General features: G+C 40.1%; 1 protein-coding gene across 1 annotated transcript in view; it reads left to right on the forward strand.

Moving 5' to 3' along the window:
* Positions 1–17,344, forward strand: part of meis1b (Meis homeobox 1 b) — a 100,983-nt gene that overhangs the window by 2,859 nt on the left and 80,780 nt on the right. Inside the window, exons 4-6 of the mRNA XM_077729494.1 lie at positions 43–93; positions 274–324; positions 2,425–2,571. Coding sequence (XP_077585620.1) covers positions 43–93; positions 274–324; positions 2,425–2,571 — 249 coding nt within the window. The remainder of the gene's footprint in view (positions 1–42; positions 94–273; positions 325–2,424; positions 2,572–17,344) is intronic.

The raw sequence follows: 17,344 nt of genomic DNA on the forward strand, positions 1-17,344 counted from the left end.
CTGACATTTTATAAAATCATCACACATGTCATTTTTTTTTAGATTCGTGCAGAAAAACCTTTATTTTCATCAAATCCAGAATTGGACAATCTGGTAAGTCATTTTAAGTTATTTAGTTGTGAAGTATTTGTTTGCATCATTAGAAATGTTAATGAAAAGTGTCTGTATAGTGCATATGACGTCACTTGTCATGATTATCTATAAAGTCTGCACTGTCGATTTCCAAAATAAAATGCATATAAGCAACAACATTGTTTTTTTGTATTTCTGTAGATGATTCAAGCCATTCAGGTGTTACGATTTCATCTACTGGAGCTGGAAAAGGTAAACAAACAACTACAAAAAATAGATATTGTATTGTGTTGTTAAGACTTATATCTGATTATTCTTAATCTACAAGAATTTATTTTAGTTTTTCCCTTTTAATTAATGTTTAAATCAATCACATGCCTTTATTTTTCCATCATTGTGTGTGTTAATCTATATTAGCGGACCGGTTATGAGCGATGTTGCTCCATGTCTGCTTGCAGTGTTGTGAATGTATTATTGAAATAACATTTAAAATGGAGAAAAACATCAAACAGTGCACAAAAACTGGGCGTCACTCACGTTGTGGTGGTTGCTCTCTCCTTTTTTTTGTTGCTTTTTAAACACGCGTGTTGAGTGCGTCGTGGCCCGTGTGAGCCCTCGTGTCACTGCCAATTTTCAGGGATATCTCCATCCTCAGGGGGAGATGGGGGGCGGGTGGTGAAGATACATTCGTCATGCACTGCTTTGGTCACCTCATTAGGTACATGTACCCCCAGGAAACGTGCACATACAATGTGGACAGCAGTTCCTAATATTTAGTCTATCTCTGACAAAGAACATTAGTGCAAATTTTATGCACTTGATCAAGGTTAATCTATGTTAAACTTAGAAAAATAGTGAAGAATGTGCACAATATTTTGACTTATGAGAACATTTCATATTGTTAGGTTTTAAAACGGTCTTTGGCATTTTTAATATTTTGGTCAATGCGAGAGAAATCACTGAAACTGCAATGCTTTGTAAATTTATTTGAGCACATAAAAACTGAAAGATGTGCAAAAAATTGATGATATACTCACATTTTTTTATGATCTAGAAAACTGATTTCTTAGAATTTTTTTTACTCTTGTATCAAAATGTATTGTATGAGTCTATTGTGTGGCTTGTTTTATTTTCTTTGGTATCAAGTGATTTTCTTAAAAATAGGGTTGAAAGTAATGAGATGAAGTTCAGAAAAGATCAGTATCTCAGTTGTTAGCTATTTTTTTATGATTGATTTTATGGGGTGAGTGAAAGAGTTGGATTGCGGAATATAATCTACCCTCGATTACATACTCGATAATATTTTAGTAATTTATTGCCGCCCAAATAATCTATGGCATTTCAGGGCTGTCCGGTCCAAGATGTTTTTATTCTTAGCTGTCATAAACAATATTCTGACCAGTATGTGGTATTATTAATATTGCTATTACTTATTATCACTCTCATTATACATTCAGATATCTCATTTGCATAACCACTCTCCTTGATCTTTAAGATACATTTTGATGAGGAATTACTTGTTTGATGGTTTGATGTCCGTTCCTAATATTGTGGTTTGTGGCATTTGATTGATTTTTGGCTCATGAGTTGCAGTGGAGTTTGTCCTGTGATCATTTGTGTAGTGTGGCAAAAAATGTTGCTTGAACATTATCTACTCTCATGGTTAACCTAAATGAAATTAGTCATTTCCTTCAGCTAATTTTTGTTCCAATATTTCATAAGATTTATTTTTAGCTCTTGAGATACAATACAGGTTGTATTTATTTCTACATATCTTGTTGTATTAGGGTTAGGGTTAGGTTGTATTATTATTACTTAAAAAAAAGAAAAATATTAATTGGTTAATTTGATTAAGATCAGTCTTTTTTTTACCAAGTATTTTGACCTGTTTTGAACATTTTTTTAGGACATTTATAAAGCACATAGTTGAATTTGATTTAGTTGCCTTTTTGAAATATATTATTTTATCATTACCATTTTATTCACATTTTTCAAATAATTTTTATTCCTATTTTTTTTTAGTTTTACTGTAGGTCAAACAAATTGCATTTTAGGTCACCTACTACACAGTGCAGGTTCGCCTAATCTTTTGACCCATATTTTCTTTGAATCATCTTAAAAAGTTTGCTTAACTTAAATATATTCTCCCAAAACTAAGGAAGTCTAAATTAGTTTTTTCATTTCTTTTGCTTCTTGAAATACAGGGCATGTGTAAATAATTTTTTGACCAATGTTGATCATTTTTCTGATCTATTTTGTTTAATCTTCTCTCTAATATGCCAGATGTAATGTACAAAAGTGCATCTCATTTTTGTACCTGCATGTTTGACGCTTCTCTTTTGGCCTACACAGGTTCATGAGTTGTGCGACAACTTCTGCCACCGCTACATCAGCTGCTTGAAGGGCAAAATGCCCATCGACCTGGTCATAGATGACCGCGAGGGGGGCTCCAAGTCAGACAGTGAAGAGATCACGCGCTCTTCGGTGGCCCTCGACCAGGTACACCCTCCTCTTTCCCTCCATTCATCTCCACCATCAGAATCAGACATTTTCCGCCTAAATGCTTTCATTGGCTTGTTAAGACTTGACCCGCTTTCCTGTCCATTTTAATTTACGGTGGCCATCTTTTACCCTCCAACTTCCATGCCTAGCACTTGGCTCAGTCAAGCCTAGTAGAGCGCGTTGGTCGTAGGCTGCAAGGCCTGAGCTCTCCCCGTTGGTGATCCCGTTCCACCCCTGCAGTTTTTTCCCCCCTTTCTTCCTCCTCCTTCCCTGAGTGCACACTTCATTAGGCGTCTTTTCAGTGTTTCTCCTCAGACATGAGTGCACATTGCTTATCAAGAGACCCCCCTCCCATTCTCCCACCACATCACAGGCTCTTTATTTGCATTGTGCAGCAAGTAGAGGTAGCAAAAATACACTTATTTAGTACTTACTGTAACCCTTTTACTTCGATTCAGGGGATCAATGTGTCAGTCAGTCATGCGGTGAATAAAGTGACTACTTTTTGGTGTGAAAGCATAATAAAAGGAATTAAATTGATAAACCCCCTTTTAAAGACTATATTGTAAATGTATATTATATGTGAGTTGGACATGCGCCTTTAAGGGGCTAGCCTAATGAGAGACAACATCAACAGGCCAAGTAGTCTTCATTTCAGTGACTTTTTACAAATACTTTCATTTTCTGTTAATGAAATTTCGCTGCAGCTCTCCTTCCCCACACCTTTGCAGACCCAAATTTGATCTTTTGTCTTTTTTCCCCCACTGCGCAGCACATCTAAGAGTAGCTCTCCCACAAATTATTATTTTAGTATTGAAACAATAATTGATTATGTTTACGATTGATTAATCAATTAATCATTTTATAAATCATGTTTTTTTGTGTTATATTCTGAGTTTAATGTGACAGACATTACCCCGTTCATGTGCATCTTAGTAAAAAGAATCTTGTTTAATCACGTGAAAAAACAAAGAATATCATTTTTGAGACCTGAAAGACTAGGGAAAAGGGCATATTAAATCCAATATTTTCTGGAACATGGTGACATAGCAGTGGTCAGATCTATTAATGTCAGTCAGTACTATTAATGCCACTCAAACAAAAGCATCCCAGATTGTTGTGCTATGTGTGTCAATGATGGAATCAAGTTTTAACGAAGCCAAGAAATGAAGTGGGCTTAGTCTGAGTCTCAGACGGAGAAAGAAAAAAGGCATAGACACATTCAACAGGTACAGAAACTAAAAACAGTGGGGCTATTTTATTAGCTTGTCGGCTTGGCAATTATAGGATCGGAGATTCAGTACTTGTGAGGTTCCCACCTCTCTTTGTGAAGTTTGCATATTCTCTCTGGATTTATCTGGGTTTTCTCTGCATAATCCTGTTTCCTCCCACATCTCAAAAGCACGTGTCATAGGCTGATCGAACACTCTAAATTGCGTATAGGTGTGCATGTGAATAGTTGTTCTTCTTGTGCCCTGCTGTTGGCTGGGCACAAATTCAGGGTTGCCCCTGCCTAGTTCCACAGTTGGCTCGGATAGGCTCCAGCACCCCCCACAAACCCTATGATGATTATCAGTATGGAAAATTAGTGAATGAATGAATAGCTGTCAATTAATTTTGGTATCCTTATTTGTAAGTAAAAAATATAGCTAAGTAATAGGGCATGAGATTGGTAGAATTCTTCAATGTGGTTGCAAGTAAATGAAATTAAAGGCTCGTGCGACATGAAAAAGTCACAGGGCTAAATAATTTAAATCCGTGCAGCTTCCATATGGATAAGTGGCTGGGATAGGCTGCATGGCGGAGCTGGCAGCAAAGGCTTCAGGGAGGGTGGGGCAGCGTGTGTGTTTTGTGTGTTGGAGAGGGGTGAGGGATTGACTGGAGGGGGATCGTGTGTGTGTGTGTGTGTGTGTGTGTGTGTGTGTGTGTGTGTGTGTGTGATTATGGAAATGAAGATCAGGCAGCAAAGATAACACAACGCTTTTTAATCCAAAAGGAGAATGAAATAACACACTAAGTGTCTCTTTGAGGGGGCTTCATGTAGCCTCTCGAGGATTCTTTTTTTTGCTCCTTTTTTTCTACAGATGATGCAGGTCAGCTGGAGATATGTTACCCCTGTTGTTGTGTCATGGGTCAAATTGACTCACTTTAACTCATTTGCTGCCATTGACAGTGATATAAGTCCAATCTATTTTGAAAGGGAAGGTTGGCAGTGATTAATGGTACTGAAATATGATCTTTCATTTATAGTCCTCCAGTGGCAATGTTCATTTCACAAATTCACGTGTTATTTTCTGACTCTTTTGAGTAATCAAACAGGCACTGGGTCAAATTGACCCAAGGTGGAAGACTCCTTGACGTTTCAAGTTGTAATGAAAAAATGATGTTGTAGATACTCCTACCATGTTTGCTTTGTTTAGTATATCAAAAAATGTTCATGGGTCAATATGACCACCTTTAAGAATATATTTCTTTCAATGTGCCATTTCTGCCAAGCCAAATATTTTATAAAAATTAGAAAAACAAAAATAAGAGAAGAACATTTATTCATTTATCTTTCTTACTGCACATCCCCATATAGGTAAGAGAAGAACATGAATATAAAAATATTGACATGGGTGAATTTGCGTTTTAACCCTCCCGTTGTGCTTGCTTATTTATTTGAAATTCCCCTGGGTCAAATTGGCCTTCTGTATGTTGAACCCTTAAGAATGTGTGCCCCTTGTGGTAATACAATTATTCTGTTAGTTGATTATATACTAGTTACTTTGGCGATTATTTGATGAATCATCTCAAATATAAAAAACAAAGCAAATGTTTGGAATTATCTTTTCATTGTATATGTCAGAGGAATAAAGAAGTCTGGAAATATTTACATTTTATTAATTTTTTTCTTATAAAGTACATAGAATAAAAACTTTAAAAAATAAAGCGGTGGCCGGTGGATGAGTGGTTAGGGCGTCAGCCTCACTGTTCTGATATCGTTGCTGCAATCCCAGTTTCGGACCTCCTGTATGGTTTTCCCATGCTTTCCACGGGCTTGCGGGGGATTTCTCCATCATCCCAAAAACATGCATGGTAGGCTTGTTGAACACTCCCAATTCCCCATAGGAATGAGTGTGAGCGGGAATGATTGTTTTTCTCCTTATGCCCTTCAATTGGGTGTCCACCAAACCAAGATATTCCCCGCCTGGTGCGTATAGTTGGCTGGGATATGCTCCAGTACTCCCCGCAACTCCTGTGAGGATAAGCAGTACAGAAAATGAATGAAATGAATGCATAGTTAACTTTCATTTTCTTTAAGAAAGTGTAAATAATCTGTTTGAAAGCGTATACAGTTGCAAATCAACAATCATACTCTTTTACTTGGCAATTTGATTTTAAACAGTGATGACACATCACAAATGTTAACTTCTATCTTTTCGGAGAAAATTGAGTTTAGTACTATTATTGCTACTCTAAAAAATGTGAGTTTCCAGGGCTAAATAATCAAAAAAAGGGTCTGGATACATTTCATATGTAAGTGTCTGTGCATTCATTTTTGTACTCTATTTTTGCGTGACATCTTATCCGCACTGGTGACATCCCTAACAAATTGGCCTAGTGTGTGTGCGCGCATTATCTCACCCCCCTCTGCGTATGTATTTTAAATATATGCCCCTGGGCATAAAGTTGAAGAGCAAGAGCGGTCCACAAATTTGCACAAAAGCAGCAATGTTAACAAGAAGACACATTTATTCATAAAGCAATTTATTCCGGCGTGAGGCAAGTGTAGCAGAGAAAAGAAAATGTCAGGGAGAGCAAAAAAAAGACTGAATGTATTCAACTTTTTTCTTTTTTACGAGGCTTGACATGTGTTGGGGAATTATGCGTCCGAAGTGCATGTGTCATGCAGTTAATACTCAGAATATTTAAGTTGTGTTGTTCTTTGCCTGCCTGAGCAGGCCAGTGTGTGGAGGTGAAAAAGTCAGAAGGGCTGCTGAATGCCACCAAGCCAGTTTGCCACAAATGTGTGTGTTTGGGGCGTAGGGTATCTGGTTATGCGTGTGCATTGAGACTGGACTGATAAACCCCCTTGGGTGCTGTGTTGAGTGTAGCGAGTAGTTAGCACTGGTTGGACTGAGTTAACCCTTTTCCTGGTGATTTTGCTTTTACTCCTAGAGAAATTCCCAACACGGTCTCAAGGCGCTCGTGTTGCTACCTGTTGCCTTGAAAATGCTTAAAATGCTTAAAATTCAGTATTGGAAAGGGATTCAATCCTAATTTAATATGCTTCCACCTGTGGTTTTTGTATTAACTTTTGTAGTCTCTCAGTGGCATTTCTTTACTAATTTAAATTGATTGGTCATAATGACAGCATTTTTATGTAAAAATGTAAACATTTCTTTAAATCTGTCAAATGTTGCATTTTGTTCATTTTAATTACCTCTTTTGGCAAGCTTTTTTCCATCTCAGAAATTAGTAAAAAAATCTAACTGAATGCAGATGTAAGGGAAACGATTCTATAGTGTCTGAGTCCGCAAAAAGGGTGTATTAGTATCCCATCTCATTTCATTTTCTGAACTGCTTTATCCTCACTAGGGTCGCGGGGGTTGCTGGAGCATATCCCAGCTGACTTCAGGCCAGAGGCGGGGGAAACGTTGAATTGCTGGCCAGCCAATTGCAGGGCACAAGGAGACAAACAACCATTCACGCTCACACTCATACCTAGGGGAAATATAGTGTCCAATCAGCCTACCATGCATGTCTTTTGCCTGTGGGAGGAAAGCGGAGTACCCGGAGGAAACCCACGCAAGCCTGGAGAACATGCAAACTCCATACAGGTGGAACGATCTTTGGTTATAAAACATCTAATTAAATCAGACATCCCACAAAACATAAATACACACCCTAGGTCCTTTTTTTTCTTCTCATGGTAGAGTTGCTTTTCCAACACCAACACCTTGGTGGCTTCCCGTTGACTAGAAGTCAGGTTCGTCTCCATGATACCCAAACCGAGTGTTAGCGCGCTGTAGGTGCACGTAAGAGACGGCTGAGCAGCGTAGTGGCCACCGTGTGTGACAGGGGAGCACAGTACCTGCCTGACCCAAAAACGAGGCGTTCTAGGCGAATGTGAGTCGTCCAGGTTGGCAGAGTATGAGTGCGGCTATCCGACCTAAAGCCCCTTTTCAGATCAACTCTGAGCTTAATTCAATCTGAAACTGTTCTACATTATATTTTGGCAGCAACACCACTCATTATATTTCTCCCTTCTAAATCTATACAAAGCTATATTCATAATAAAATACGTTTTATCTGTTTGTTTTTAATTTGATGATTACTTTCGTACAGTTTGTACAGTTAACCATAAATGCTAAAGCCTTGTAAAATCATTAAATGTCACAGTTTACCTGTTAGTTCATTGCATTAACTTCCAAATGTTATTGCGCAGGTGCTGACAAGGTTCTACTTGATTTGTGGACCCATGGGAGGCATGATTCTATTCATTAACACGTTACCACATTTAGTTTGGTTTGTGGGCCACCACATAAACATCGGGGGTACCCCAGACTGTATTAGGAGCGTGCTGAGTTATTAGCATAAGCCTAATTTTTCAGTAGTTCGTTGATCAATTTGAAATGAAATATAATGCTGAAAGTAACTGATACATAAAATTGAATATATATTTCATTATAGTATTTTTATAACTATCCTTTCATGTAATTTTAAAAAATTATATATTTTAGTTTCTGTAGGAACTCATATTTTATATACATTTTCAGAGATGTAGTTCAAGTTTTTCTAGTATCTAGTCTGCTGTCTTCATTTGGGTAATTATTTTAATCAGTTTACTTTTGTTTTCAATTCCAAACATGTTACTTGTATTGGTCTATTAGGAGTGATTGGGTGCACATGGGATGAATCTGTTCGGGGTGCATCCGGAAAAGTTAACTTTCGGGCTATCTTTTGGCAACATTCTGCTGTGTGGGTATCCAATGCGTCTTTCCAGGTCAGCAGTGTTGGTTTAGGTAACGGCACTGGTAAAAGGTTGACCCCCAACCTCCCTGAGTGGAGAAGGGAGAGGGGGTGCGTCATCCACCGTTTTCCTAATCGGGCAAGCCCTGTTATCGCTAATCTATTAGTTTGTCCCCTTTGGAGTTGTTTTTTGTACGCCTCAAACGGCTCCCCTCAAAGTAAACTTCTGAGTCGCAGTAGGAGGGGGCGGGCGGTGCACGGGGGCAGGGGTTTCAGTAATGGTGGCTTTTGTGGCGGCATAAAGGGGTGGTTTGACCCCCGCTATCCTCGCCCTCCCCCTGCCTTTCGGCGTGGAGGATTCAACAAGTGGCACAAAAGAGAGACGACCACGTGACTTGTGTGCGTCTTAGCCTTCTGGAATAGCAAGTAGGCACATTCAAAAGAGGGGGTCCTAATAGTCAACCTCTTCCCGGATGAGGAAAAATGGAAAAGTCCATTTTGTACTTCTAAAGTTATGATGACTGATGTGCAGCCATGTTTGAAGTTGGTTCAAACAATAATGTTGCGTGTGTACTTAGCTAATGGAATCCGCTTTTGCCCCCTCTTTGCCGTTGGCCTCCTGCAATGATTGTTGTTGCAAACATGAGTTAGGGTAAGCTAATCAGAAAACGGGCAGCATGACAACATGTCATTCACAAACCAGTCGTTTTCCATGCAAATGAAGGGGGTTGAAGGTAGTGCACCTATGAGGAAGGATGGGATTTTTTGGGCTTCCCAAAATGTAAATAAACAGCGACAAATTCAAAAATTGACTGAGCACCCCAAGTTTCCTTTTACGGCGGGGTCTTTCTTTCCCGCAGTCTAACCTCACAAGGAAGCAAAGATTATACACAGGGAGACGTGTAATTTGGAAGATGCACCAATCCTTTTCAAACACGACCAGACCCTATTTTTAAACTTTCATGACTTATGAATATGAACTTTGCTGCCATCAACAGTGATAGACGTCCAATCCATCCCAAGACGGATTGGACATCTTTCACCAGCCATGGCATTAAACGGGAACAAAATTCAAGAATATGTCTAAATGTAGTAGGAGGTCAAAACTCTATCAGGTTTTTTAAATAGAAATTTAAACAGATAAAAACAATATTTCATTCATGTCAGGGATATGCTGTCTGATCCCACCTATGAATTGATTAGTTAATTATGTGATGGTGCCACCATAGTATAGAATGAACGACAGCTGCAAAGCATTCTGGTAGATGTAGTTTTGTGCCTGTCATCTTTGAATCACTTGTGTTGCTGTTGAAGAGTTGATATGTATATGCGCAAGTTGGTGGTGGGATTATGTATATTTATCCCTGCACCTCTTAAATATGCACATATGTTTCCAGCACCATAGCCGCCTGTAAATAAGCGGAACGTTTCCAAAAAGGAGATTTAAGCATCTGAAACTTAACTCTTATCATTATTATTATTGCAAATCAATTGGCAAGGAGATGGTTTTTCTTGCATGAGTGCTTGCTTACATGAGGAAACTCCCCGCCTCCCACGCACACAGACACAAATGTGCATGCACTGGATCGGAATGCTGAATCCAGCAAGAGGACTCTTTTCAGCGTGAATTAAGGGAATAAAAAATGATCATAAAAAAGTGGGGAAAATCGTCAAGGATATGGGAGGCGGCGGAGCATTTGCTCGCGTTGGTGCTCTTCTCTGGGAGGCAGATTTAAGAAGTTTAGCAAAAAGCCAGGCAGAACAGACGCAGGAAAATTGAATTTACTTCACAATTAAGCGTTGGAATAAAACCTTGTGCACATGCAGCAAAGGGAGCAGAAGAGTGAGAGAGATGGATGCAGGGATTTGCAGAATTTGCAGAGCGAATAGGAAGGGGAGCTCATTAGAAGAACGCAGAATAAATCAAGTGTGTCACATTGTTGTGCTCATTGCGTTTTTCTGGTTATTCTACGTTTAGGCTTATTGTAACTTTGATATTTACCTTTTGTTCGAATAGACAAGAAAAAAGAGCTGGGTATGGTTAAACTTAAAGCAATAGACAACACCTAGCTTAGAAGACCCCATGTGAAATTTGGTTACACAGAATATTTAAGTATGCAAATCGCACATTTCTTTGACCCCTAATACCGAACCAAATGTTAAAACAAATGAATAACATTAATTCCAACCACAGCCTCTGTGTAAGGAATGTGATGTTATTCATGCCAGATGCATACAGCACATACTGTATTTACTCGCATATAAGCCACACACGCGTACAAGCGGCACCCTTAAAATTGCCTTAAAATTGATGAATTTCTCGCAAATAAGCCGCCATTCACAATTTTCACCTCCATATTCTTGGTTTCAATACGGAGTACAGATGTGTTACTTTGAAAGGAAAATCATAAGAATTTTACAAAAAAAACCATCACACCTGGTATTTCTGAGATACTGCATGAATCAAAAGCACATTATTAGGATCAAAATCATAAGGAAGTAAATACAGTGGAGCAAATAAGTATTTAGTCACATTGTTTGATTTTTAAAGAATTTATTTGCAAATCATGGAGGAATATAAGTATTTGGTCACCTCCAAACAAGCAAGATTTCTGGCTGTCAAAGAGGTCTAACTTCTTCTTATGAGGTCTAACGAGGTCTCCACTCATTACCTGTATTAATAGCATCTGATAAAACACATTATTGGCATAAAAGACACCTTTCCACAACCTCTCTCACCCGTCTCTCACACTCCAAACTCCACTATGGCCAAGACCAAAGAGCTGTCGAAGGACACCAGGAACAAAATTGTAGACCTGCACTTGGCTGGGATGACTGAATCTGCAATTGGTAAAATGCTTGGTGTAAAGAAATCAACTGTGGGAGTAATTATTACAAAATGGAAGACATACAAGACCACTGATAACCTCCCTTGATATGGGGCTCCATGCAAGATCTCACTCCATTGCGTCAAAATTATAACAAGAACCATGAGGAAAAATCCCAGAGCCACACGGGGAAACCTAGTGAAGGATCTACAGAGAGCTGGGACCACAGTAACAAAGGCTACTATCAGGTACACAATGTGCCGCCAGGGACTCAAATCCTGGACTGCCAGATGTGTCCCCCTGCTCAAGCCAGTCCTTATCCAGGCCCGTCTGCGGTGGTACCCGGATATCTGGTCGACAGACGTTTGGTCGACGGTCGTTTGGTCGACGGACGTTTGGTCGACGGACGTTTGGTCGACGGACGTTTGGTCGACGGACGTTTGGTTGACGGACGTTTGGTCGACGGACGTTTGGTCGACGGACGTTTGGTCGACGGACGTTTGGTCGACGGACGTTTGGTCGACGGACGTTTGGTCGACGGACGTTTGGTCGACGGACGTTTGGTCGACGGACGTTTGGTCGACGGACGTTTGGTCGACGGACGTTTGGTCGACGGACGTTTGGTCGACGGACGTTTGGTCGACGGACGTTTGGTCGACGGACGTTTGGTCGACGGACGTTTGGTCGACGGACGTTTGGTCGACGGACGTTTGGTCGACGGACGTTTGGTCGACGGACGTTTGGTCGACGGACGTTTGGTCGACGGACGTTTGGTCGACGGACGTTTGGTCGACGGACGTTTGGTCGACGGACGTTTGGTCGACGGACGTTTGGTCGACGGACGTTTGGTCGACGGACGTTTGGTCGACGGACGTTTGGTCGACGGACGTTTGGTCGACGGACGTTTGGTCGACGGACATTTGGTCGACGGACAGTTCTCTCTTTCTCATGACTATAATTTTGAGAGCGAGAGATTACCTGATCAATCACTTTCAACAGTAAACACTCTCTCTCTCATGATTATAATTTTGAGAGCAAGCGAATCCGGCGACCAAAAGTCCGTTCGACGAAACGTCCGGGGACCAAGTGTCCGTCGACCAAACATCCGTCGACAAAACGTCCGTCGACAAAACGTACGGTCACGGTCTGCGGTTCACTACAGAGCATTTGGATGATCCAGAAGAGGACTGGGAGAATGTGTTATGGTTAGATTAAACCAAAATGGAACTTTTTGGTAGAAACACAGGTTCTCGTGTTTGGAGGAGAAATAATACTGAATTGCATCTGAAGAACATCATACCCACTGTGCATGGGGGTGGAAACATGATGCTTTGGGGCTGTTTTTCTGGACAAGGACGCCTGATCTGTGTAAAGGAAAGAATGAATGGGGCCATGTATCGAGAGATTTTGACTGAAAATTTCCTTCCATCAGCAAAGACACTGAAGATGAGACGTGGCTGGGTCTTTCAGCATTACAATGATCCCAAACACACAGCCACGGCAACTAAGGAGTGGCTTCGTAAGAAGCATGTCAAGGTCCTGAATTTGCCTAGCCAGTCTCCAGATCTCAACCCCATAGAAAATCTGTGGAGTTGAAAGTCCGTGTTGCCCAACGACCGCCCCAAAACATCACTGCTCTCAAGGACATCTGCATGGAGGAATGGGCCAAAATACCAGCACCAGTGTGTGAATAGCTTGTGAAGACTTACAGAAAACGTTTGGCCTCCATTATTGCCATCAAAGGGTGCATAACCAAGTATTGACATGAACTTTTGGTATTGACCAAATACGTATTTTCCACCATGATTTGCAAATAAACTCTTTAAAAATCAAACAACTTTGATTTTCTTTTTTTTTCCACATTCTGTCGCTCATGATTGAGGTTTACCCATGTTCACAATTACAGGCTTCTCTAATCTTTTCAAGTAGGATAACTTGCACAATTGACAGTTGACTAAATACTTATTTGCCCCACTGTATGCCTGTCTATGTAAATGAAAAATACCGAATTATTCAATTTTAAAAAATAGTCTCTTGATGAGAACCTGATGCTTTCTAATGAAAAATTACAATGTTCTTACCAGAAGTTTAAAATGCTATGGCCGCCATATTGGTTCTAATACCAAAATATCTCTAATATTTCAATGGCTCATATTACTGCAATAGTTGCCACTTTCTAACAATAAATAAAACAAAACAAAAAACAAAGTGGAATATTGTTTTATTTCAAAATCAAGGCGGGGCAGCCCTGTGGAGCGAGTCTTTAGGGCGTCAGCCTCACAGTCCGGGGTCCTGGGTTCAAATCCAGGTCACGTCCACCTGTGTGGACTTTGCATTTTCTCCCCGGAGGTGCGTGGGGTTCCTCCGGGTACTCCACTTTCCTCCCACATTTCCAAAAACATGCATGGTGGGCTGATTGGACACTCTAAATTGCCCGTAGGCATTTGTGTGTGCATGGTTGTCTGTCTCCCTGTGATCGGCTGGCCACTGATTCAGGGTATCCACGGCCTCTGGCCCAGTCAGCTGGAACAGGCTCCAGCACCCTACCTCCCGCAACTTTGGATATAGCGGTTTAGAAAATGAGATGTCAGAACACATTTAACTAGATAAGACGCCAGCGCTCTAGGTAAGATGGCGGCTCCCTGCCCTAGGTAAAATGGCTAGCCTTTATTATAGCAGCTTTGTTTTTGAAACATTGGATGGAGATTCCCTGGGCAAAAAAAGTCCTCTGAGTGCTGGATAATGAGTTTTAGCTTGGAGTCTGCATGGCGTTGTAAATAGTGGAATTCTATCCCTTTAAAGTCATTCTTTTGTAGCGGTAAATAGTATTACATAGATTCATATTCATCAATAAAATAAATCCCCAAAGTTTTTGATGAAGTCAGATGTAGTTTTTTGGAAGCTCGAATACATATATTTTATTTTATGATTTTCAAGTGAAATAATTTTAGTATTGAATTTAAATATAATAATTTTAAAATGTTTGCCTGGCTGAAATTCTTTTTATTTTTCAGGGTGTATAAATGTATATATATGTGACTTACTGTGTTACTTTGTGGTGTAGGTTTGTTGAATCATATTCGTTTATATATGTGCGCACAATTCTACTCTATTGTATTGAGGAGCCAATAGTATAGTCTGTTGCCAATGCGTGTGTGAGCACATGCTGGGTGTGTTAGCATTTTAGTTTATGTGTGCACTCTCAGCATTAATTGCACGTCAGATCAGTGCTTGCATCTAAGGGCGGTCTCTGTGATTATAAATAACCCCCCTCCTGCCCCTGTCCCTGCGGAGATGCCAGCCGGCCCACCATCGCAACCGGCTCTCTCCCCCGCCCCCTTTCCCATGGGGCCTGGGTGGCCAACTCCCAGCAGGCACCGTGCTCTTTTGTTCAATTACATTTAATGCACAACTTCGCGTCCCCGCACTCCATCCTCCGTGTCGTAATTATATTTTCAAATGAAAACACAAAGAATTTAGACAAAGCCACATCTCATGTTTGCGATTAGCATGTCTGCCTTGCTGTTAGATGTTTACTGTGTGAATCTGACTACTTTCTTGGCAGAAACATCAGTTTGCTTCTTTTGACACTAGAAAATGAAAACAAGTACTAGTCCCATCTGATTGACCCGCAATGAAGAAAATTGATGAATGGCCAAAAATCAAAATGGAACTCGCTGGGATGAAATATTTTCAATGGAGAGGGACCCGATGGAATTGAAGATGTATACGTGCGTTCAAATTGGAAATTATGTAAGAATGGTGAATTGAACTGGTACATTACTGTTAAACATGCAGATGCCACCGTAGTTTACAAAATCTTCCAACACAAAGCCCCACCTTCACTGCAAGATTTTGTACAAAAAAGTCCAACACATCAACAGGGGCTTGGCTCTAGAGGTGACTGTAGTTCCCTTCAAAAGAGGGCATTTAGCCAAATCATATTCTCTGTCCATGCAGCAATACCTGGAACTCAATACCAATTAACCTCATGGTGTCCACATGTGTGGACATCACATTTTTGTTTGTCACTAGACTACAATGTTAAATTTTGGAGTAGTAGGGTCATATGTCCACTTATGATAAGGACATAATTTTTTTTATCAGAAACTACATCATTTAAAAATATTTTTTTTTGTTTTTACACTCATCCTGTCCCTATTAGCCTAAATATCAAAGAGAAAATAAAAATGCATGCCTTTCAAGAGTCTGGGCCTTAGGGGGTTAACACACGTGAACTCCCATCTCTGAATTTCTTCGCCGTTCATCTTAAAGCCTGTGTGTTAGACGAACAAAATTGCGATCATAACGATGTCTAAAACCGTGCCACGTGTGTGCGTGTCTAGTATGTGTCATCATTTATCTTCAACCTACACACGGGACTAAAGATGCAAATTAGCTCTTGGGTACAATCTTACATATTTACATGAATATAAATATGTTCATTAATATGTGCTGTCCCTTATTATATAAATCAAACTCAAACTCAATTGGAAGCCCAAATACAGCAAAAAAAGTATTTTAAAGGTGGAAAACTAAAATGTTCTGAAGGAGTTATGTCAGTATTTACGATCAAGACTGGAAAGATGGACATAATGCAATTGCTGTATATGGAAATGAATGTGGGAGATGTTTGTAATTGGAAACAAAGGTATAGTTGTCTGGTTAAGGCATGGATATGACACTGGCAGGATGGATTGTGGTGAATTTGCATCACCTTATGCAGTTTGGTCCACCCTGGTCTAGAATAATGTCCTTTCCCCCCCTATTTTCCTCCAACTGTCTCTAGTCGTATGGCATGAGCAGGGCTAGCTAGATTGGAACCAGTTGGCATGAACAGAGCTAGCTAGATTGGAACCACTTGTGTTTTTTTGTGGCCTTTTTTGTGTGTCCTTCTACCCTTCCTCTTAGCCTCTAGCAGGTCGTCCATCACTCATTTTGTCACATGAAGCCCGACAGCAAGAAAGAATTGTCTAAAATCTGGCTCTCAAAGGTGGTGTGTGTACTCTACTGTGTATGTTTGTGTGTGAGGGATGTCATGAAAGATCCTGTTTGAAGTCAAGTCGTTCCTCTTAGAACCTGAATAAGAGGTAACATCTGTTTCAGTTGCAGTGTGAGGCAGCCACATTGGAGAAGTCCTTCGTTTGTTATGAGACTTTTCCGTGTGTGTCTGAAAATAACACGGTCAATGAGAGGTTCCCCTGAGTTCGGTCACACATTGGCAGGATATGCATCAAAACCTCTCTTCAGTTTTGTCACAAATAGTTCTGGTTCTGTTTGTGAAGGACTCCCTCACTTTGGGTCTGGCTCGAAGGAATACATTTAGACCGCACCAAGCTTTTTTTCCCCCCTTTAAAGGTTTGCACTAAAGACAATAAAATGATTCATACAGCCCTGCAGAGATTGGAAACATTAGAACTTTGGTTATAGAATTTGACTTATGTAAGTAATGTGACTCCTCAGCATGCTTTAGTGAATTTGTACTTTTTCCTCTTTTTTACACAAATATGTGAAACTGCATAAGATAGTAAAAAAATATCTAGAAAACCCTACTTATACAATTAAAACTCTTTTTTTGGAGGGAGAGGAGTTTCTTAGACATGCTGAATGATGGCAGGTGTAAATGCAATTGTATGTGATAGGTTATCCTTTGTTTATTTTTGAGGTTCAATGGTTTTTCCATTGTTAGCCTTTATCTTATCCACTTTGAAATTTACCTGACATTTGACTTTTAACTCATTTTACTCCATCCAAATGGATTGGGCGTTTGTCCCTGTCAATGCAAGTGAATGAGTTACTGTTAAGTCTTTGTATTCATACTTTTTAAATCTCTCAGAGCTGTATTTACCGTATTTGATGCTGCATACAATTGGATGTATTTGTTTTTAGATGACATCACTTTCACTGAGTGCTCGCTGTAGTGCTTGTTGTCATCTGCAAGCGGTTTGTCCCAAATAGAGACAGACGTGGATCGCATGCTTCACAAA

This window comes from Stigmatopora nigra, chromosome 12, assembly GCF_051989575.1.
Source record: "Stigmatopora nigra isolate UIUO_SnigA chromosome 12, RoL_Snig_1.1, whole genome shotgun sequence".
Lineage (NCBI taxonomy): Eukaryota > Metazoa > Chordata > Actinopteri > Syngnathiformes > Syngnathidae > Stigmatopora > Stigmatopora nigra.